This window comes from Nycticebus coucang, chromosome X (genome assembly GCF_027406575.1).
Source record: "Nycticebus coucang isolate mNycCou1 chromosome X, mNycCou1.pri, whole genome shotgun sequence".
NCBI classification, from domain to species: Eukaryota; Metazoa; Chordata; class Mammalia; order Primates; family Lorisidae; genus Nycticebus; species Nycticebus coucang.
Genome location: NC_069804.1, coordinates 144,012,193 through 144,033,818, shown reverse-complemented (window position 1 = coordinate 144,033,818; position 21,626 = coordinate 144,012,193). Strand labels below are relative to the sequence as shown.

Sequence of the window (21,626 nt, the reverse complement as noted above, 5' to 3'; positions counted from 1 at the left end):
CTGAAAACCAATTTTATATCTTGGCCCCTCCTCATGTATATTTATTCTTCCCATCTTTCATGTCAATTGTAGCCATTCAAAAAAGGAGATAAAGAATGCCCGTCCATGTGTTCCTCACTTTTTTGGCTGGTAGGGTGATAGGAGTTACTTGAGGCTATATGTTATCTATGAAATTTGGCCAGAGCTTGAGCCCTGTAAGGAAACTGTTCCCCTCAAAATTCTACCTGAACATCCAATTTAGATCATCTGGGTTTTGGCAAATTCTTTTCTTTTCTTTCTTTCTTTCTTTTTTATTGTTGGGGATTCATTGAGGGTACAATAAGCCAGGTTACACTGATTGCAATTCTTAGATAAAGTCCCTCTTGCAATCATGTCTTACCCCCATAAAGTGTGACACACACCAAGGCCCCACCCCCCCCTTTTTTTTTTTGAGACACAGTCTCAAGCTGTTGCCTTTGGTAGAGTGCTGTGGCATCACAGCTCACAGCAACCTCAGACTCTTGGGCTTAAACGATTCTCTTGCCTCAGCCTCCCAAGTAGCTGGGACTACAAATGCCCGTCATAATGCCCGGCTATTTTGTTGTTGTTGTTGCAGTTATCGTTGTTTAGCAGGCCTGGGCTGGGTTCAAACCCTGCCAACCTCAGTGTATGTGGCTGGTGCCCTAACCATTGAGCTATGGGCACCACTGGTTTTGGCAAATTCTGACTCTGGTACTTGTCCCTTCTTTTCTCTTCCCCACATTCCCACATAGGTCTAACTGAAAGTTTTGACTTTCAGAAAATAGCAGGAAAAAATGCCCATATTCTTGTAAGCCAGTATGCTTTTCTGATGATATGCTGTGTTAATATGTGCCAAAGACCAGTTCTCATCTTGAAGATTTTGGGTGCCTTGACTCATCTTTATTTGCCCATATGAAAACAACTCATAAGGGGTTTTGTTCATAAGAAAAACATAAGATCCTGTGGTTTGAGAAAGCTAGGGCTATCGGTCCCTCTTTTGAATTTTGTAGGCTTTTTTTCTTTTATGTTCTATCTCCGCATAAGGTCTCCTTTACATGCTTCTATTTGGCAGACAAAGTGTCTTTCTCCCTTGACTAATGCTTAACAGTGTTGTTCTTTGGTCACAAGTGGCTTATGCCAGTCCCTGGGGTTGTGGGAGATCCCTGGAAACCTAGCTATCTGCCCTCTGCTGGCAGGGGGAAGGAGTGAGGTGGAGATCCAATCAATGCCTAATAAATACTTTCTGAATGGTTTCATCCTAATGATTGAACAGGAGAAGAAAAGATGAGAAGAAAGCCCAGGAAAAGAAGAGGAAGGCGAGGGTCAGAAAGCAAGCCTTGAAGGAAAGGAACAGACACCGGCAGAGGAAACAGAAGAACAAAGCCAAAGCCGAGGAACCACAGGAGCCAGACTCATTGGAGGAGTGGGAGGGACGGAAGTACCTGCTGGCTCAGAGGCGGGTTGAGGCTCTTCGCTTGCTTCGGGTACTTCTTAGAAAAATTTCAGTAAGGCTCTTTCTCAATTGTTCTTCCATTTCAGTAGGTACTAACCTTTCTGAAACATTACCTCAGGCTGGGCGCACTGGCTTATGCCTGTAATCCCAGCACTCTGGGAGGCCAAGGTGGGTGGATTGCCTGAGCTCACAGGTTCAAGACCAGCCTGAGCCAGAGTGAGACTCCATCTCTAGAAGTAGCCGGGCATTGTGGCGGGTGCCTGTAGTCCCAGCTGCTTTGGGAGGCTGAGGCAGGAGGATCACTTGAGCTCAAGAGTTTAAGGTTGCTGTGAGCTGTGACATCACGGCACACTACTGAGGGTGACAAAATGAGACTGTCTCAAAAAAAAAAATTACCCCCTCATTTAAGCAGGGGCCTCTTGAAAATTGACTCCACAGAACACTTGTTGTGTCCATTGGGGTTTTTATAAATAGGCTCATCTCTAATAACCTCAATAGAGGATTTACAATAAGGATATCCATGTGTTCCTTTATCCTTAAAGGAATTGTGTCCCAACCCTGCCATCCAATATACACACTTTGTGTTTCTAAACTTCAGGATGGTATTCCCCTGAGCAATTTAGCTAGTTTATTTACGTTTCTTTCTTTCTTTCTTTTTTTTTTTTTTTTGAGACAGTGTCTCACTATGTCACCCTCAGTAGAGTGCCTTGGTGACACAGCTCACACCAACCTCAAACTCCTGGGCTTAAGTGATTCTCTTGCCTCAGCCTCCCAAGTAGCTGGGACTACAGGCAGCCATCATAAAACCCGGCTATTTTTTTGTTGTTGTTGCAGTTGTCAGTGTTGTTTTAGCTGGCCCGGGCTGGGTTCGAACCCGCCAGCCTCGGTGTATGTGGTCAGCGCCCTACTCACTGAGCTACGGGTGCCAGCTTATTTATGTTTCTAAGTTCCTAATGGATGTAACTAGACATTGCCAGGGGAAATCAATGGGTGGTGTGGGTGTTAGGTTTGTAGTCTTCTTTAAACTTTACTTATCCATTCTGTAGGCTTGGATGGGAAGGAAGAGCCTTAATGGGCCTTGTGGCAAGCTCATGTTACTCTAGTTTTAAAACTATTTGATAAGGAATCTGTCACCTCATTAGAACAATTGTTTTGTTTGTAGAGTTTCAGTTTTGAAAGGTGTTTCTTCTTTGGGAACACCTAAGAATTGACAGACTCAGCAGAAGTCCTGGATTAAAAACCAGAAAGGAGAAAGGGCTGGGTGCAGTGGCTCATGCCTATAATCCTAGCACTCCAGGAGGCCAAGGTGGGAGGATCGCCTGAGCTTAGGAGTTCAAGACCAGCCCGAGCAAGAGCGAGACCCCCCCATTTCTACAAAAACAAACAACCCCCCCAAAAAATGAGCTGGTTATCTTGGCAGGTGCCTGTAGTCCCAGCTAGTCAGGAGGCTGAAGCAAGAGGATCACTTGAGCCCAAAAGACTGAGGTTGCTGTGAGTTACGATGAAGCCATAGCACTCTACCCAGGGTGACAGAGTGAGACTCCATCTCAAAAAAAAAAAAAGAGAGAAAAAACATAATAAATAAAATGCCACATGCACTCTTTTAAAATATGAACACTAAATGCTACTAGGATTAAATAGTTAATTTTATGTATGTTTGCAGTCTTGGCTGCTTTCCTCAGTGGGAACTATCAAACTTCGTGAAATCAGACTTAGAAAAAGCTCCCATTTACATTTATAATAAGGCTAACTGGATCTTTTTCAGTTTACTCTAGTGACTGCTGAGGGTGACTCCTCCTAAAGCAATTATCTCTTTCAGTGTGTCTGAATGGTGTCTGACTCTTGGCACCATTAATATTTATACCAGTTATGCAGTCCCCAAGTTTCGATCCCAGGTAAGGGGCAGGCACTGTGCTCTGGTGTGTGTCGGGTGGCAGTGGGTTCACAGCACAAACCCTCCAGCCCTGGGCTGCTCCTTTTACCTGCTTTGTGGTTGTGCAGAGCAGACAGCACCACATACACAACCACAGAACCATGGTCACAGCCACATGTGCTAATTGTTGTCTTCTTACTGAGTGGAGAGGGGGCAGGGCAACCCAGAGACATCCTCACCTGCAATCCATAGGAAGAGGCTGGCAGATAAACTGAAATACAGTTTATCTTTTTTTTTTTTTTTGCAGTTTTTGCAGTTTTTGGCCGGGGCTGGGTTTGAACCCGCCACCTCCAGCATATGGGGCCAGAGCCCTACTCTGTTGAGCAACAGGCGCCACCCAAGATAGTTTATCTTTTAAGCCAGTTGGCCATTTTAGACAAATTTCTCTCCCTCTGTCTTTTCTTGTACTAGGATTTTGGGGAGGGCTATAGAGAGCATTTCTTATTCTTCACTATATCTCCAACTCCTAGCACAATGCCTGAACATTGACCTTTGAACAAATAATAAGGAATTATGTGCTTTGAAGGCCATTCAGTGTGGTGCCTTCTGACATAGCATGGACATAGACCTAGTAAAAGCAGCTCAAATTAGACTAAAATATTTCATATTGTGCCTTCTGTTTCCTTACTGCAATATTGTTCCCAGTTTGGGTCTATCCCAGGTATCAGAAGTTTCTTCAGAACAATGTCAGAAAGCCCAACTTTCTTTGGAATTTTTTAATGTTTAGTTTTTCATGTGAAATTTTTAACCTTTTTCTTTCAGTCTAGCCCACAGGAGGGCGATGTTACAGGCGCCAACGTTAATCATGATCCAGGGAACACATCGGAAACTTTGGAGGAAGGAGAGTTAAGCCCTCAGCATCTTCAAAGTCCAGAGGAAATGCCAAAACATCAGGATGCCAAGTCAGGCAATAAACGAAAACACAAAATGAAGAAAAGAATGAGATCTCGCTTACATAAATCTCCCCACCACCTTAGGAAAAAAAAATTAAGATATTCAACTAGAAAAGAGAGAACTGGAAAGTTATTAACTGATGGATACAACCATGGTTTGGCTTTTGACCAGAATTCCTCAGAGTCTGCAATGATTCAAGGTCAGTCTCTTGAGAAAGACGACCACTACATTTCTAATAAATCCTATTATTCTACATTACCTGAGAGGGAAGGTGGAAGGAAACATAAAATCTATGAAACAGATGAATTCATTGACTATCTGCTAAACTATTATCAAACTCCAAAATACGCCCGTATCTACCTAGAACCAAGTCCCATAACAGACGAGTGTCAGTGGCAGAGGGATGTCTACGTGAAAGGGAATGGATTTCAGGTTCATTTGAGAAAGCGTAGCCATCACTCAACCAATTTGGGTCAAATGCAAAAACTGGAAGGGAGAGAGGAGGTTCAAGAAGATGATTACTGGTCAAAGATTTATACTCAAGATCCTGAGCATACCCCACAAAAGGGAGGAAAAATGGATGACAAAGAATGTACTAATGGATTTGAAAATCATTGCAAGGACACAGCTAGTGAAGTTGGTGATCAGCTGTTGTCCCCAACTGATGTCAATAGCCATCTGTTAGAAAAGACTCACACTTACCACGTTGAAGATTCCGCATCCACAAGGAAAAGCCAAGTGTCCTCACCCTACAGGTCAGTAGGCTCAGATCTGCAGTTGACAGATTTCTTAGAGGAAATTAGCAGTGATTCTGAATGCTTCAGTGAAACCCTTAGTGTAGACAAAGAGGAGAAAGATGAATCGGTGGCCACGTGTCACAGCTCCCCAGAAAAAGGACCTCTTGACGCTGATGAAATCATCAGTTGCGAACAGGCAACTAGGTCAAGTCAGGAGACCTTCTCTCCTGAGGGGAAACATGATGATGAAGAAAACGACTCTAAACACAAGCTTAGGGCACCAGGAAAGAAGTCTAAGTATGAACTTGAGGGTGAAAGCAACTTCATTAGAGATGAAAAGAACAGCAAAAAGAGGGAAAAACTAGACCCCACATACTTGTTTGATGAAGGCTACTACCACGAACCCAGTTCCAGTAATCCAATAGAGAACATGACAAGGAAGAAGAGGAGGCTTAGTGGTGATTCATTTGACCAGAAAGTGAACTATAGATCCTCTTGTGTGCCAGTGCCATTGTTAAAAAGTGCTAATGCTTTCTGTTTGGGTGATTTTCCCAACAGAAGAGAGACTTCGTGGAAGTCAGAAGATAACCAGGAAGTGAGAAAAATTAAAAGGCATGAGAATTCTGAAGATTTCATGCTCAATTCTGATGGTTATTATATTAGACATGACAGTCAGGAGCATGTGGACTATGGAAGCTATTTAGGAAACCATGGTTACACTGGTTCTTTATATTTTGATAGCCACTTAGATCAGGCACGGGCTTATTTACAATAAACAGGTTGCAAGAAAAAAAGTTAAAACCAAATATAGCTACTGTAGTTAGCAAGTACAGAACAGGAGAGGAACGTTTAAAAGCCGGAGCAGGGTCAAATACAAAACCTGTTCCTCTTGCCAAAGTTTAAAGAATAGATTGAAATGACTCTAGGTGTGTTGGCAAGCTTTGGAAATAAGAAACATCCAGATGCTGCAGCTTGGTAAAACAATCTTGCAAAACTTCTTGATCTAAGGACAGGCCTTTTTACAGTTCAAACGAAATTTAAATTTCATGCCAGTGAAGGAACATTGAGAGAGGTTGAGACAGCCCTCTATGGCTCTTCAGCTGTCATGACATTGCCATTTAGTATCATTTATCTTCAAAGAGGACAACAGTGAACAAATAAGCATCTTTTTGCCTGTTCTTTGATTTGCTCAGAAACACCATATGTGACAACAACCTTTCTTGAGTTTTATTTATAAATATAGATAAGAGAGATGACACCTAGAACGTATAATAGATTTCTTCATGACATTAAAGAGCACCCACCAGGAGGAAATTTATATTATTACTATGTTGATAGTACTCAAAGAGTTGTCTTTTTAGAGACAAAGTCTTGGGAAAAGAATCTAAAAGTGGCTCATACTGTCCTTTGAGGTTTATATGGGGAAGGGACCATTAAGCTGTTTTTTTTTTCCAGAACCCCATATCTTTCCATAGTAGAAAAGTAGCAGGACTGAAGTGATATATAGCAGTGGGATTTACAAAGGAAATAATGAATGATCCTGGGGCAGCAAAAATGGCACTTGGGAAGAAAGGACATGATGGTATTCCATTTTAGGTTATGTAATCCTTTCACTCAGGGTGGGGTGACAGCAATTTGTAAAAAGTCACTGAATATTTCCAAACTGACTTTTATAAAACAGTAAAAAGTGCCTCCTCAATCCTCAATAAGGCCATGGAGTTAGGAAGAGTAGAGGGGAAAGCTTAGTTTTCTAGCTGGGAAAAAATTGTTTGTTGTGTAGGATTTATAAATTCTTAACATAAGCAATTTATCTTTTTACCTACTGGTTTTGGACTTCTTAAAATGTTTTTAAATTAAGATGTTTTATAGATTCTTAAAAGACTTACATCTTAGTGCAAGTGCATGTTCTATAGAAAGCTCGGCTGATTCATTCTGCCTTACATTGGATTTAGGACCTCAGGGGCAGTAGATTACCTTTATTTTTCCCCAATAAAGATACACCTGACCTGGCAATTGAAGACATCAACATTAGAGACTGTAACAGGAAAAGATGGTTTTAATCCACAGAAGCAGTAGAAAGCAACACTTTCATGACATGATTCATTTCAAATTCTTCGTTTGAGATTCTGTAGGAAAGTACCAGCTGGTAGAGCCAGGTAGAACGCCAGTCATTGTTGAGTGCCCAGGATGATGTCACACAGATGTGTGTTTATTATCAGCCTCTTAGCAAACCGGTACCTGAAGAGGCTACAAAATGTCATTTATCCCAAGTAAGAGCCACAAGTGTTTTCACTTATCTCTTCTAACCACATTTTAATAGAGGTACGTTAGTACGTGCAAAAATTCAGAATGAACGTAACACAGTAGATCATTTCTTAATAAACACGATTTGTTGGCTCTTCTGTGTTCAATTTCACTTTTGAGCTAGTAATACTACCATCAAAACTATGTTTGGCTTGTCAAGTCTGAAAATGTTATCGCTCAAAGGGCGAGTGCCTTCTCTCCTAAGGACTAGCAATGACTATTAATGTTCAAAGTATTGTCCAGAGTAGCCTTTTAAACTACTAGCAGCTTGTATTTTGTCAGATATCTTTCAACATTTAGGGATTATTCTCCTCCAATGAAAACCTGACTCATTTTTTTCATTTCATGCCATTGAAGCAAAGAATATTATAGATTTGTAATGGAAAGAAGGTAAGCTTGTTTTGGAAAAAATAATCTTTCTTCTGTCATTTGATAATTTTTCTTTGCAGAGTTTTTAGGCATGGAAACAATTTACTGATCAGTAATCAGACATAAAGAATAAATTGCAGAATACAGCATGTGCAGTTTTTTTTTTTTTGTATCATAGAACTGGTGCTAAGTCATTTCTATATAACATTTTGGTCTTGTTTGCTAAATACTGTCCTGAGACAAAGTAAAAATACTGGTTTTATGTTTACTTTCTGTACAAGCCTGGAGTTTTGTATGTCTTGTGATAATGCATTCTGTAATAGATTTGAGTTAACCTTTTTTGTGTGTTGGCCTTAAGTGAGGAAGAGAACTTATCCTGTACCTTTCGACTGAAATGGCTTAATAAGGAAATAGAAGTGAAAATATCGTAACCACCTTCTTAATTAACATTGTTATTCTTTGTTGTGCTGTTATTTAAGTGGTGCAAAAGTATTTGCTCCTTTTTTCTATGTCTAAGGGCCTGAATTTTAAACTTTGTCCTTTTAAATAGGTGTTTTCATGTTTTTCTTTGTATGTGCTGCTGATGGTGCTGTAAGCAAGCTAAAAATCTGTCAGTGTATTTCTGTTCAATTCGTTTGAATTTCTCAGGTAGAAAGCCATGTAACCAGGTAATTTTGAAAATAAGAACCAAATGGATTTTCATTTGTTGCAAAATTGTTTGAAAAATTAACTTTTAAATAAATGCTGATAACTCCATGGGGGGGGGCATTCCTACCTATAGTATGCTGCTTTGCACTAATGTTGCTGGTCTTTTTTCTCATTCACATTGTTAGAGAAATAATATTTAATTTTTAGATATATTAAAAATAAAATTGTCATAGTGAACACTGAAGTCTTCATTCATTTACCCCATGTATTGGCGAGAATGTTGCACATCCTTGACATTTTCTATAGAAATACCGACGGCTAGCTTGGGTGCAGTGGCTCACGCCTGTAATCCTTAGCACTCTGGGAGGCCAAGGCGGGTAGATCCCCTGAGCTCAGGAGTTTCAGACCAGCCTGAGCCAGAGCAAGACTCCATCCCTAAATACAGCCAGGGTTGTGGCGGGCGCCTGTAGTCCCAGCTACTTGGGAGGCTGAGGCAAGAGGATCACTTGAGGCCAAAAGTTTGAGGTTGCTGTGAGCTGTGACGCTAGGCCAAGACCGAGGGTGACAAATTAAGACTTTGTTTCAAAAAACAAAGAAATACAGATGTCTCATTTTAATAGCATTTCTGTATATCTTTTCCATTTATGATGTGAGTTTGTGGGAACTGACTCTGTCAGAGCTCATGGAACGGAAGACTGGAGTTTTATTTTCATTTCGGATAAGCCGAAACCATGATATTGAGATTTAAGATTATCCTCCCTTTAGTATGTTTTATCAGCGCTAATAAAAGGTAGCAACGCTGACTCCATGGGATCACATCTCATCCCTTTAGGGCTGGATGGAAGTGTTAAAAGTTATACAATATCCAAAAATAATTGGGTGGGTGTGGAATGGAGAGTCTGGTCAGTGAAGCTAAAGCCCTCAATAATCTTTGATCGGTCAAGTGTTAACTACTGTATTTTCACATGAAATCTATAGCAAACTTGCCTCCAAGTATTATACGATAAAGACAAACTATATATACTTAAGAGTACGATCTTAGAGCTGAAAGCGTCTTTATTGGGTTCAAAGAGCTGTACAGATGCTTGTTTTGGATCTAGAATTTACATAAATTTGGCCCTCTTGAGGTGAATGTTGGATTATGCAGAGAAGCCATATAGGCAGATAGTGAAAACACGTAGCAAATGCTGCTTGTGAACCATAGATGCTAGTATTGAAAACAAAGTCTTTGCAGCTGGTTGGATTACAGCAGGTAGGTAGAAAACAGATGTTAACCTGACACTTCCCTCCCTGAGTTGGACATGTGGTAGTTTTAATAACCACCCCTCATCTTGAATGGCACCTTTTATATGGCTTATGTATATTCTAGCTGGATTTGAGAAGTTTTCAGACCAAAGTCCTGCCTTATAATAATATCCCTTTACATGCAATCAACAGGAGAATCAGGCTATTGGGAATGAAGCTTTAAGGAGGCTCTAGATATTTTCCTCTTGGCGTCAGACAAATATGTTTAACTTTGTAAAAGGACTAGCCTAATCTTCACATCTAAATGAGATGTCAGGCTGCAAAGGTGGCTCAACTTCTCTTCCCCCACCACTTCCCCAAAGCATAAGGTGTAACCGGTTACTTGGAACGAAATAGGCACTGGAATACTTGTTGAACGAGACCTAGTGAAGAAAAAGAATACATTTAAAAGAAAGCTTTTAAAGAAAAACTTTGTAAGAAAAATACAAATATATGGAATGTAGTTTGATAACATGTAAAATAGAAACCTGTGAGCTTTGTTTGGTTCAGGTAGCACATTTTCTGTTAAGAAAACTCTGCCAATTTCAACATTAAAATTACAAAACATGTTTATATGTCCGACTGTCTATGCCAATCTGCTATCCTTCCATTGACATGAGGTGAATTAACTTTGCTACTATAAGGATTTCTAAGACTTTCCTGATAATACATTAAAATAAAAACAACAAAACACTTTCTTAGCATTTAGTAATGACAATGCCTTTGGTAACATTACCGTTTAATAACCTTAGTAGCCTTCATGGTGGAGGGTCTGCCTTTTACAGTTTAGAAAGTTCTTAGAGGCAGAATTTGACAAGTCACCAAAAAAAAAAAAAAAAAAACACAAAAAACAATTCAATTCCCTAATTTCTTAGCAGGATGAGCTGGTATTTGGTTTGTGATGTGATATATCTATGAAGTTTTGTCCCTTATTTCTTTTGGAATACAAAAAAATCTACACATAACAGTAAAAACAAATTTTAAGCTAAAGTAAAATGATTGAATCTGATTCCTGAGAATATAAGTTTTAAAAAAATGAAAACAAGCCACCATACTATACTGGGCAAAACCATTTTATTAACTGACCAAAGCACTTCATTTTGTTTTCCGATTTGAGGTAAAACCATTAAACAGTTCACAAGAAAATACAATGACTATTTAACTACAATTACAAGAATCTGAAATCTCACTAGTTGTTCATATAATACTTTTACAAATTCGTTCAACTGTATAGGCTACTTAAGCTTAGTGTTAACCAAAAGAGCAGTATCAAAGACCTAGACAACTGACTACTACTTTCACCGTGGCTATAGTTTTGGAGCATCATAGTAAAAGTTACCTTACAAATATGCTTTACTTTAAAACCACTTGGCTAGTGCCATGTACTGTTTCCTCACTGCTCAGAGGGTGTGTATGAAGGCTCACAGGAGAGCAAAACAGCTGTATGCCCCCCTCTCAGTTCAGACGTGTCAAATAACCAAATAACCATGGCCCCACCATGAATAAGCAGCTGGCTTTTTCTAAAGCCTTCTTTTAAATGTTCACATCCTGTTTTAATCCAAACTGTAGATTACTGTGCTTGTGAGGTGTCTCAGTGTCTGTGGGAGAGCAAGGACGACACAGCAGTCCAGAAGTTATGTTTTCCTAACAGCCTAGCTTTGAGATGTCATTTTGTTATAGGACAGCTCTCTCTAATCAATATCAAAGCCTTTGGGACACTGCAGATTTGCTTTAGAGGTAGATAAAACAGAAATCATGCAGTTAAGTCAATTGAGGGGGGAAAATGGGATTTGCTGTCTTGAGAGAACATCATGACTAAACGATCCTGTCTTAGTGTACATCTAACATTTTTACCTGTTTCAGGAAATATCCAAGTCTTACTTGTCTCTCAGGAAACACACATTTAATTCAGCCTGTACTAACTACAGACAGAAGAAAAACAGCATTAACATTTGTATTACAGCACTGCAGTTCACTTTCTGGATTTGTGACACACAAACATCTCATGCATTCTAAGACAGAAGTTAATTTTATCAGTGTCGTTAGTGATGTTAATTAAAAAATTTACAGCAAGTTCAAAACTTTTCTAAATATTGAAATCACCATGTTTTAAAGACAGACTGGAATGTTACAAATGATTCTGCAAAATACAAAAATAGATATGCTTCCATTGACTGCTTTAATCATTTTTCCGAGCTTTCTCATCTTTTGGTTCTTCATCATCTGAGTACACAGTGGGCTCCTCACCCTCCTTCAGCAGTTTGCCCACGTGATGATACTTGACTGGAGGTAGAGAAGAAAACACAAATGGTCACTCTCGTGCTCTCTTAAAAAAAAAAAAACCACTACCACATTTCATTTGAAAGCATTTATTAAAGGCCTACAATATACTCAGCAATGTGTTAGGCTTCTTGAAGCATGCAAAGGTGGTTTACACCCTAGTGCTTGTCAATAGGAAATGAGAGCTTTATTCATAATACAGAAATATAAAACAGCAATGTCTGGCAATGAGTGTGCAATGTAATCTTAAAATAAATTATGGGGCTGGGCATAGTGGCTCATGCTGCCACATTCTGGGAGGATTGCTTGAAGCCAGGAGTTTTAAGACCAGCGTGGGCAACGTAGTGAGACCCCATCTCTACTAAAGAAAAAAAAAAAATTAGCTGGGCATGGTTGTGCATGCTTGTAGTCCCAGCTACTGGGGAGGCTGAGGCAGGGGGAATCAGTGAGCCCAGGCTGCAGTGAGCTAAGATTGCACCACACATTCCAGACTGAGCAATAGAGCAAGACCTTGTCTCTAAAAACAGAAAAAAAAAAAAGAATTGTGTTTGCACGTAGACAAATATTTTGAAGGGCAAGGGCATGTGATGAGTTAGTTAGAAGGGTTGCGGAATACTTCATGGAAAAATGCATTTTGGAAAAATGTACAGAAGGATTTGGGGAGGGGAAGATTTCCAGAAAATGGAAACACCACATGCACATGTATATAAGTGAGACTGAACATCTGGGAAGCAATAAAGAAACCAAGTTGGCAGGGGCAGAGTTGGCATCTGGAAGTGGCAGGAGATAAGGTTGGCTGAGTAGTCCGGAGAAATATTATGAAAGCTCCAAAGAGGCAGCCTGAGGAGTTAGAACTTATCTTCTGTGTGGCAAAGGGCCCTAGAAGCTTATCAGCAAAGAAATAACAAAGTAAAATTGTGCTTTAGCAACATTATCAATGTGGTGTACAGGGCAGACTTCAGTAAAGACAGATTAGACAAAGGGCAACCAGGAGGCTAGCATGTAGATCCAGATGCAAAGGAACCACAGTAAGAGTGGGGAGGGATCCATGGGAATGAAAAGGGGAGGATCTGAGATATTTTGAAAGCAAGATGAAGCATGAGTCAATGAAGTAAAAACTACAGATCCCACGGACCCAAGTGGGGACTCTGGGCTCAGTGCCTGTAGCTCAGCAGCTAGGGTGCCGGCCACATGCACAAGGGCTGGCGGGTTAGAATCCAGCCCAGGCCTGCCGAACAACAATGACAAATACAACAACAACAACAACAAAAATAAATTAGCAGGGCCTTGTGGCAGGTGCCTGTAGTCCCAGCTACTTGGTAGGCTGAGGCAAGAGAATCGCTTAAGCCCAAGAGTTTGAGGTTGCTGTGAGCTGTGACGCCACAGCACTCTACTGAGGGCAACATAGACTGTCTCAAAAAAAAAAAAAAATGAGGACTCTGGAGAGGAAACCACTCTGGAGAATCACACGAGAGGAAACCTACAACAAGGAATGGACAAGTGAAGTTGGTGCTGGCAAGGAAAAAAATAGGTTTCCCTGAAACCTTTGAGAGAGAGAGTTCAATTCAATTACAAGGACAGAAGCCATAGGAAAGGAGGTATAGACAGAAAATGAAGCAGTGATTGGGGCAACGACTTAGAAGTTTGACAGTGAAGGGAAGGAATAATAGTCTACTGCAGTGGTTCTCAATCTTCCTAATGCCACAACCCTTTAATACAGTTCCTATGGGTCGTGAACCACAGGTTGAGAACCACTGATTTAGTGGATAGAGATGACAGCAGGAGACAGAATTTTTTCCCCAGCATGGAGAAAACCCTATGGGTAGTCAACACAAGGGGTAAAGGTGCCAGCAGACTGGAGATGTTGGAGAAAAGAGATTTAAGAGTGCAAACCAGAATGCAAAAGGTTTGGGAAGAGATTGAGCCAGTAAACAACCACATTATTACAGCCAAACTAATGCAGGATCTCAGTGTCAGAAGCCAAGAGGACCAAGTGTCTTTCTGAATATGAGTAGGAATTAGAAGAGTAACCAACCTGTCTAACGAGAGCTGCTTTTGTGTGAAATAATGGTTGGAAAGAATTAGAACTATGCAATACAAATACGAGCTGGGTGGCACCTGGGAAACCTGCCTTAAGGGTAAGGCACACCACCTATGTGGAATGTGTTGAGGTGTCTCAACAGTGGGGTTAGCCTTAGTTTAAGGTAGTGAAAATTCATGCTTTTTCAACTGATGAAGACAAGCACTGGAAAACAGAGCTTTGTAAATTATAAATTACAACTCACTGGTTTCATATGCATGCAGAAGAGTCTACGATTACAAAGGAATCCTCAGGATGCAAAAAATTAGGAACTATGTTAGGTGGCTGAACTATGTTTTTGAAGTATAAAGATTTGCCTCTAGACTTGAAAGCTATGCTTAGTCTGCTTGAGACTCAAAGGCAGAATGACATGAGGCTATTTATTAATCTAGAACTCTCAAGTCAGCATTATTTTCAAATAAAATGGTTGGATATAGTCAAAAGAGCATGTAATATTTAACTGATTATGGAGATTAACACATAGAAGACTACATTTTACATGAAAAAAATCTTCCTCAAAGAAACAGTCATTGTCTCTACATATTGTTTCATAAAAGCTGGGAAAGAGTATTATTGAAATTCTTGGAAGTAAAATATTGCTAAAGTAATAATTGAACATTTAGGTTTGGCAGAAACTAATTCCTGAATTCTCAAAATTTGAACTTAACCCCTCATTCCTACTTCCATCCAAAGGCCTTAACCCAGAGCATTAAGCCAGAAACAAGTATCTTCCTTTTTTTCTTTTAAAAAAATGCAGACACCATTGTTACTGTGCAGATTATAAGCATTTGTAGATAAGGCCTATAGTTAGGTTCCATTTGATTCAAAAAGAAGCTGTTTTGCAGAATACAAGTCTCCCATTCTTCAACAGATATGTGGGCTGCTTTTAAATGGCAAGTGCTACAAGAGAGGACTTATGAAAATCCCTTTTTGTAGCCAATATGGCCACTATCCTTTCCCCTACACACCAAGCACTAAATCCTAGTACAGAATCCATGCAAACCTCTCAAAAATCTTAAAATCAAAACCAGAAATGCGAGTTTCCATAGAGAGCTAGCTAAAAATTGGTATGTAATCATAGCAAGTGACTCAGCACTTCTACAATTACTTCAAGCCATGAACTTGATCTGTCCAAGATTCAGGAGCCTATCAAAACGTGCCCAAGTTTCAAAGCTGCTTAGTAATAACTATTGTCCTGCCATGAATCCCCATTACCGGTAGAAATTTGATCCTAGCACAATGTTAAAAATGCTTACAAGTGAATTGAGATTCCCAGTCACTCAGAGTCTCCTGCTGGGCAGGAGTGAGGTCAGAAAGGTCATCGTACTCATCCTTCAGGGCTTCTTTATCCAGGCAAAATGTGGCAAGGCCCCTGGATGCATCTCTTCCGGCAAAGACCCCGTAGGGCCCCTCTTTAAAAACAAAACAAAATCAAAGACCAATTCTTTATTAGAATAGTAAATTTCTCTGTGGTTCATATATAGAAACTGGTTTGCTTACCCATCAACATAGAAAGCCCCCTTTCTGAATACCAAATTCCACTCAGAGAACACAGGGATGTTGATATTTTGTTATGTAAGGGATATGAAAGATCTGCTGTCATTAAATTGTTAAATGACTAACACAAAAGTATCCAATGTATATCAGCCCTACCATGAAACTAATTTATAGCTTTCATATGAAAGCTATAACCCAATTATAACCTAAGAATATGGGGAAAAGGGAAAGGGAGGAGAGGGGAGGAGGGAGGATGCGTGGAGGAAGCATAATTGGTGGGATCACACCTACGGTGCATCTTACAAGGGTACATGTGAAACTTAGTAAATGTAGAATATAATTGTCTTAACACAATAAGAAAATGCCAGGAAGGCTATGTTAACTAGTGTGATGAAAATATGTCAAATGGTATATAAAACCAGTGTATGGTGCCCCATGATTGCATTAATGTACACAGCTATGATTTAATAACAAATAAAAATAAATAAAACAAGTAAACTTTTCTAGATAAAAAAAGAAAATATTTCAAATTATATATAAAACCAGTGCATGGTGCCCATGATTGCATTAATGTACACAGCTATGATTAAATAAAAAAAATGCTATACATGTTCTTCAATCTGCTGTGATTACCAAATAGCTAATAAAGAGGTCATAAATGGTGACCTGGGGGAAGGGTAATGGTAGTAAGGGATCATACTAGATAATACCAAGCCCATGGGTTAGAATTCAAATTTAGGACCCTGAATCAGGGGCCTGACTATGTTGTATAGATGATTGGGCCACACCAGTGAGTTATGGTTTCTTAAAAAGCACTAATGTATAAATGAAAATATTTCCTTATAAATGTACTCTGTAATGTTTTAATGAGTCAAATTTATCTTACAGAGATCTTTGGTTGCAAGAATCTATTAAACATTAACTCATGGCATCTGCAGGAGAAATCATTTTATAAGAGTATTAGTGGTTCAAAAATCTATCCACATGTTATGTAACCTTCACTGTCAATAAATAAAGAGATAGCACAGAGGAGATCAACTTAATCATTCTGTTTTTGGTGGATTTGAGGAAAAGACTGAAAATATTAAAATTTTCATGCAAAAAAGGCTGAGGGCTGAGTCAATATCACAAAATAACTATAAAACTTAGAATGCTATTATATATGGTATTATACCATTCTTTTGTCTAAGAGGACAGTGAATCATTCTGTAGGTACTTAACGCAGATGTTTAGACTTACTTAAATACTGCACAAGCAAATTTAAATGTACTTTAAATACTGTGTTGTTTTCCCAAAGGTAGAGTGAATAGCAACCATAACATTAGAAAGTGTGTAAGTAACCACCCACTATACCAAGTATGAGAATGGATCAAGTTTCAATATGCCCCGGTCACCTGAAACCTCAATCCACCAAGACATTTTTTATAAATTAGATGAATTCTATGATCAGCTTTTAAATGTAATTAAGATTCCAAAGCAAAGGCTGGATTCAGCAGCTCATGCTGTAATACCTGGACTCTACAAGGCTAAGGCAGGAGAATCACTTGAGTTCAGGAGTTCAAGACCAGCCGGAGCCTGAGACCCATCTCTACTAAAAATAGAAAAAATAGCCAGAGGCAGGAGGATCGCTTGAACCCAGGAGTTTGAGGTTGCTGTGAGGTAGGCTGATGGCCATATTATTCTAGCCTGGGCAGAGTGAGAATCTGTCTAAAAAAAAAAAAAAAAAATCCAAAGAAAAATGGTTGTTTTTAATCCATATATGCTGTCATTTCCACTACAGAAAGTAAACAAACTTCACACATTTTTCACATGTACATTCTCTAGTGGAAATGGTAGCACCTAGTGCTTGAAAACAGGCAAGCTTAATTGTTTGGACCTCATCATTTCAGAAATTACAGTCACTGGCTTGTTAGAGTGGGTCTTTACCTAGCAAATCTCATGGAATACTTAAACAAGGTTCCTGGAGAATTCTAAGATCTCTGGAGAATACATATTATTCATCACAATGTATATTCACTAGAATAGGTGTCCTCAAACTGCGGCCCGCGGGCCACATGAAGCGATGTGAATTGTATTTGTTCCCATTTTGTTTTTTACTTCAAAATAAGATATGTGCAGTGTGCATAAGAGTTTGTTCAGTTTTTTTTTAAACTATAGTCCAGCCCTCCAACAGTCTGAGGGACAGTAAATTGGCCCCCTGTTGAAAAAGTTGGAGGACACCTGCACTAGAATGTAAGCTCCACAAACAGAGATTATGTCTGTTTTGCTCACTGCTGTATTCCCAGCACCTACAACAGTTCTTTAAATAGAATAGGCACTTGAATAAATAATTTTTGAAGTATTGTTTCCACCTGTGATGTTGTCACATATTCATGGGCTCACTGAATGATAGTACAAGGTAGAGACTTGGAGAACTCACAATGGGCTATCTTCATCACTTTTCAGAGGGAAAAGTAAGGCACAGAAAGAACAATGCTTTGCACAATGTCACACAGCTGGTCAGTGACCCAACCAGAAGCAGAATGCAGATTGCCTGACTCCCAGTTTGGTGTGGACACAGGCCAACATTCCTCTCAATGACTTTGCAAATATGATGTCCCCCACACGTTGATTACTTTAAGGTTTAACTCAGTAATAACAGGTTTTGATAAATTATTTTGATAGTTACATGCTTACAAAAAGTAGGTATTCTAAAATGTTCACAAGAAAGAACTAAGAGTTCCTTAGGAACTTTAACATATCTGATTTTAATCAGTTGGATTGAGAGAGGAAAAGAAAGGTGCAGGTCTGAGTGGTTTGCTGCCTTCTGTACTCCAATCTCTTCTCACCAGTGTGAAGAGAACACTGTCATTCATGTGGACACCCCCTGAGCTCTCAGTGTTTGGAGTCCATATTGGAAAAGCTAAAATCTCTTCTTCCTCCTCTCTTAGTATTCTATGAAGTAGGACTTTCCAAACCTGGCTGCTTCTCAAATCTGCTGGGGGAGCATGTTCAAATGCAGATTCCTGGATCTCATCTGTGGTGATGGTAGCTAGCTAGGCTGGGAATCTGTATTTTTCCTCAGAGGCATCAGGTGATTCTAACCGGCCACCAGGTTTGCAAAAACCTCACCCCTGCCCCCTCCAGCAGCCCCACTGCCATCCATCCCTCATTTCCCCTCTGGTTGGCTTTTCCTCAAATCCCCTCACCCAGGAGCCTTCACAGCCCTTTTGTTTCTCTGGATCCTCCCACTTCTCCCTCCCTCCATTTTTATTTTTTGGCTTCTAGTCTTTTTCTCTTGCTATATTATCCGAGCAGCTCGCCACGTTACCAGTGTCCACCACATTCAACCCTTACTCTTTTCTCAACCAGTTCCCTTCCCCCTGCGGAGCTTCCCTTGTTCAGCTTCCAGCCTTTCCCGGTCCGCCGCACGCAGCACGCGGGCACACATACCTGACACACGCCACACTGCAAGCGCGCGCGCACACACACCCCTGCCGAAGCACATACACTGAACATACACACACCGCGCATGCACACACAGCACACACACACCACTATCCACGAGGCACCACGCTCCTTCCTACCTGCTGCTAATTTCATCCCAGCTTTCTTTCTCCCACACACTCACATGCCATGAAAGCTACCCCTGGGCGTCTCTGGCCTTCGTGTCTTAAGTCTGGACCGTCTCAGTTCCCGCGCTCCTCCTCCATCTCTCGCCAGACACCCTCATTTCCTTTCCTCAAACTCGCCACTACCCCCTCCTTCCAGGAATCCCCAAATCCACGACCTTCAATAACTCCAACACCCAGTGCTCTGATGGGGCCCCCCCCTTCCAGCCCCGCGGACTCACTCCCACTCTACCCTCCCCCCGCCACCTTTAAGCGCCTCAACATTCTTCCTCCACCCCCATCCCAGCTCTGTCAGCACGGGCCGGGAATCTATGGCCCCCACTGACCCGCACTCCCCTAGACCGCCTCTTGTTCCCTGCCCGCCCTGGGAGCCTCCTGGCTTTCCGCCTGCCCGCCCTCCCTGGCTCGCCGCCATTTCTCCCTCCACTTAGGACGCCCCGCTCCCCGCCGGCTTCTCTCCTGCCCAGCCCCGAGCTAGGGCCCCCTTCTTTTGTTTTCGCACTCCCCTCGCTAGCCGCCGTACCAGGGCCGTAGAACTTGCGGCCTTTGGTCACGTCGAACACCTTGCCGTTGATGGCCATCAGTATGCGTGGGTCCTGGACGCCGTCGAAGCGCCGGAGCTCTGCCGGGGTGAAGTCGCGCCGCTTGAGGCGGGGCAGCAGGGGCGGTTCGTCGTCGTCGTTGTCGCTGCTGGCCGCAGGCTGGTCCCCGCGCACGATCTTGTAGAGCAGGAAGATGCAGAGGCCGAGCAGCAGCAGGTTGAGCGGCGACGTGAAAATCTCGTGCAATAGCCCGCCGCCCTCCAGCTCGCTGGGGTCGGCGCCTGTAGCCACCACATCTTCGGCAGCCATGATCTCTGGAGCAAAGGTTAGGCCGGGCTAGGCAAGGCTCCGGAACTCTTCGCTTTCTCCTCCCTCTCCGAGAGCTAGTGGCGCGCACGGAGCTCAGCGGCGGATGAAGACTAGCGGAGAGGAGGCGGAGCCTCCAAGCCCCGCCCTCCGCAACCCCCGAAGGGCCCCGCCCTGCTCAGTCCGCTGCTCCGCTCAGCTCAGGCCTCCAATGTTCCCACCAGAGTCCTGCTCCCTCCTTCCCTCCTCTGCCTGCCTTCGGCTTCCGGGTGGCCGAGAGCTGCCCACCCCTCACCTCTACCTGCTAGGCCCAGCCTCACGCCACCCTTGCGCCATCCTCTAACTGCCCGCGGCGCAGCGTGCAGCCCTCCTCGGCACCTGCCCCGCCCCCTGCTCTTCGCAGACCTACCGGCTGGGGCGAACCTAGGCTTGGCCCCGCCGTGTGCGAGGCCCCCTCCGCCACCTGATGCGCGCCAAACGCGGACTCTTTTTCTCTCGCTTCAGGCTTCCCCTTCCCCCGTCTCCCCTCAGGAAGCTCTTCATTTTTCCCCGCCACCCTCCGGAATCACGAAGCCACAAAGCTGTTTTAGGAGACAGGAAACCCATTCCTGGAACTCAATTTAACATCTTAGAGCCCCAGACCACACTTCGGGACCTCCCCCCCCACCGTGTTCTCTTTGACGGCCCTTCTTGGATTCTTCCGGGCACCCACGGGACAGCTGAAGTCGGTGGGAAACGAATCTCCAATTTACTTTGGGTTTGTTTTCCGAAAATAACCCTTTTGCGATCACAGATTTGCTCAGTCACTAGGCATCAGCAAGCCACGTTCTCTTGTTGCACATTTTTAAAATCAGAATAATGTTCAAAGTTTTTTCTTTGGCAGCGTTCTGTGTGAAGTCTGTCGAGCTACCCTTGGCAGTCACAATAACCCTGAACTGGAGCCCAGACAAAGGCGGTCGTTCGGAAGGAGCCTAGGCTTCCAAAGGAAGGTCCCTTCCTTTCCTAGATATTTCATCGGGTCTTTGATATGCTAACAGGCTGCACAGGAAAGGCCTCCACCTAGTTAAGGGTTGTCTCATCCTATCCTAGCCCCCCTTTTTCTTGTGTCTGGAGGAAGGTAGCAGAAGAAAGGAGGGAGAGAGGGGGAAATATAATTAAAACCAAGCCATGCACACATCTGCAGCCCAGAACAGTACTTTTCCATCAAGAGTTCTGTTGGCTTGCACATAATTTACAACTCCTCCCCAACACACAAGAAGACTTGAGGGGAGAATTGGCTCCTTACCTCAGAATTCTAAAAATTTTTGGCAAAAACTGCTTCCATCCTTGCCCCCACCCCATCTTCTTAAATCATTTTAAAGTGTAATGAGCCAAACAGTCCTTATATCGGACTACACATTTTTCTCTCAGCTAAATTTTGGATTGACTGAGGCCCCTCCAGTTCTTTTGTCAAATCTTTTCAATTTAATCATGGGGAAACAGGCTCAAACTGAGGGCACTCAGCTGTAGTTAGAATCTAATTGTCCTTTTTTAAAAAACCAAGTATGGCCAACACACGTTTAAAAGCCAACACACTTGTGAAAAATATTTTCATTTGCAACTAACACCACAAAGAATTAATATCCTTTACTAGCTCATTTGAATTGATAAGAAAACCCATAAATTCTTATCAATAAATGGATAGACTA

At 41.9% G+C, this 21,626-nt stretch overlaps 2 protein-coding genes across 3 annotated transcripts in view; one reads left to right on the top strand and one right to left on the bottom strand.

Annotated features, from left to right (window-relative positions):
• LOC128578495 (A-kinase anchor protein 17B-like) overlaps positions 1-8,561 on the top strand; it is a 32,274-nt gene extending 23,713 nt beyond the window's left edge. The window contains exons 4-5 of one of the 2 annotated variants that reach the window (XM_053581143.1): positions 1,274-1,484; positions 4,149-8,561. In XM_053581143.1, coding sequence (XP_053437118.1) covers positions 1,274-1,484; positions 4,149-5,792 — 1,855 coding nt within the window. In that variant the 3' untranslated portion in view covers positions 5,793-8,561. Of the gene's footprint in view, positions 1-1,273; positions 1,506-4,148 lie in introns of both variants that reach the window. The other variant, XM_053581142.1, reaches the window with a different exon arrangement.
• A 2,121-nt stretch (positions 8,562-10,682) lies between these two features.
• PGRMC1 (progesterone receptor membrane component 1) lies at positions 10,683-20,062 on the bottom strand. Its single transcript, XM_053579713.1, has 3 exons — positions 19,614-20,062; positions 15,239-15,394; positions 10,683-11,905 (listed from the first exon to the last, which is right to left on the bottom strand). Exons 1-3 carry the CDS (start codon positions 19,939-19,941, stop codon positions 11,802-11,804), a joined length of 588 nt encoding a protein of 195 aa, XP_053435688.1. The 5' UTR covers positions 19,942-20,062; the 3' UTR covers positions 10,683-11,801.
• Positions 20,063-21,626: the final 1,564 nt, after the last annotated feature.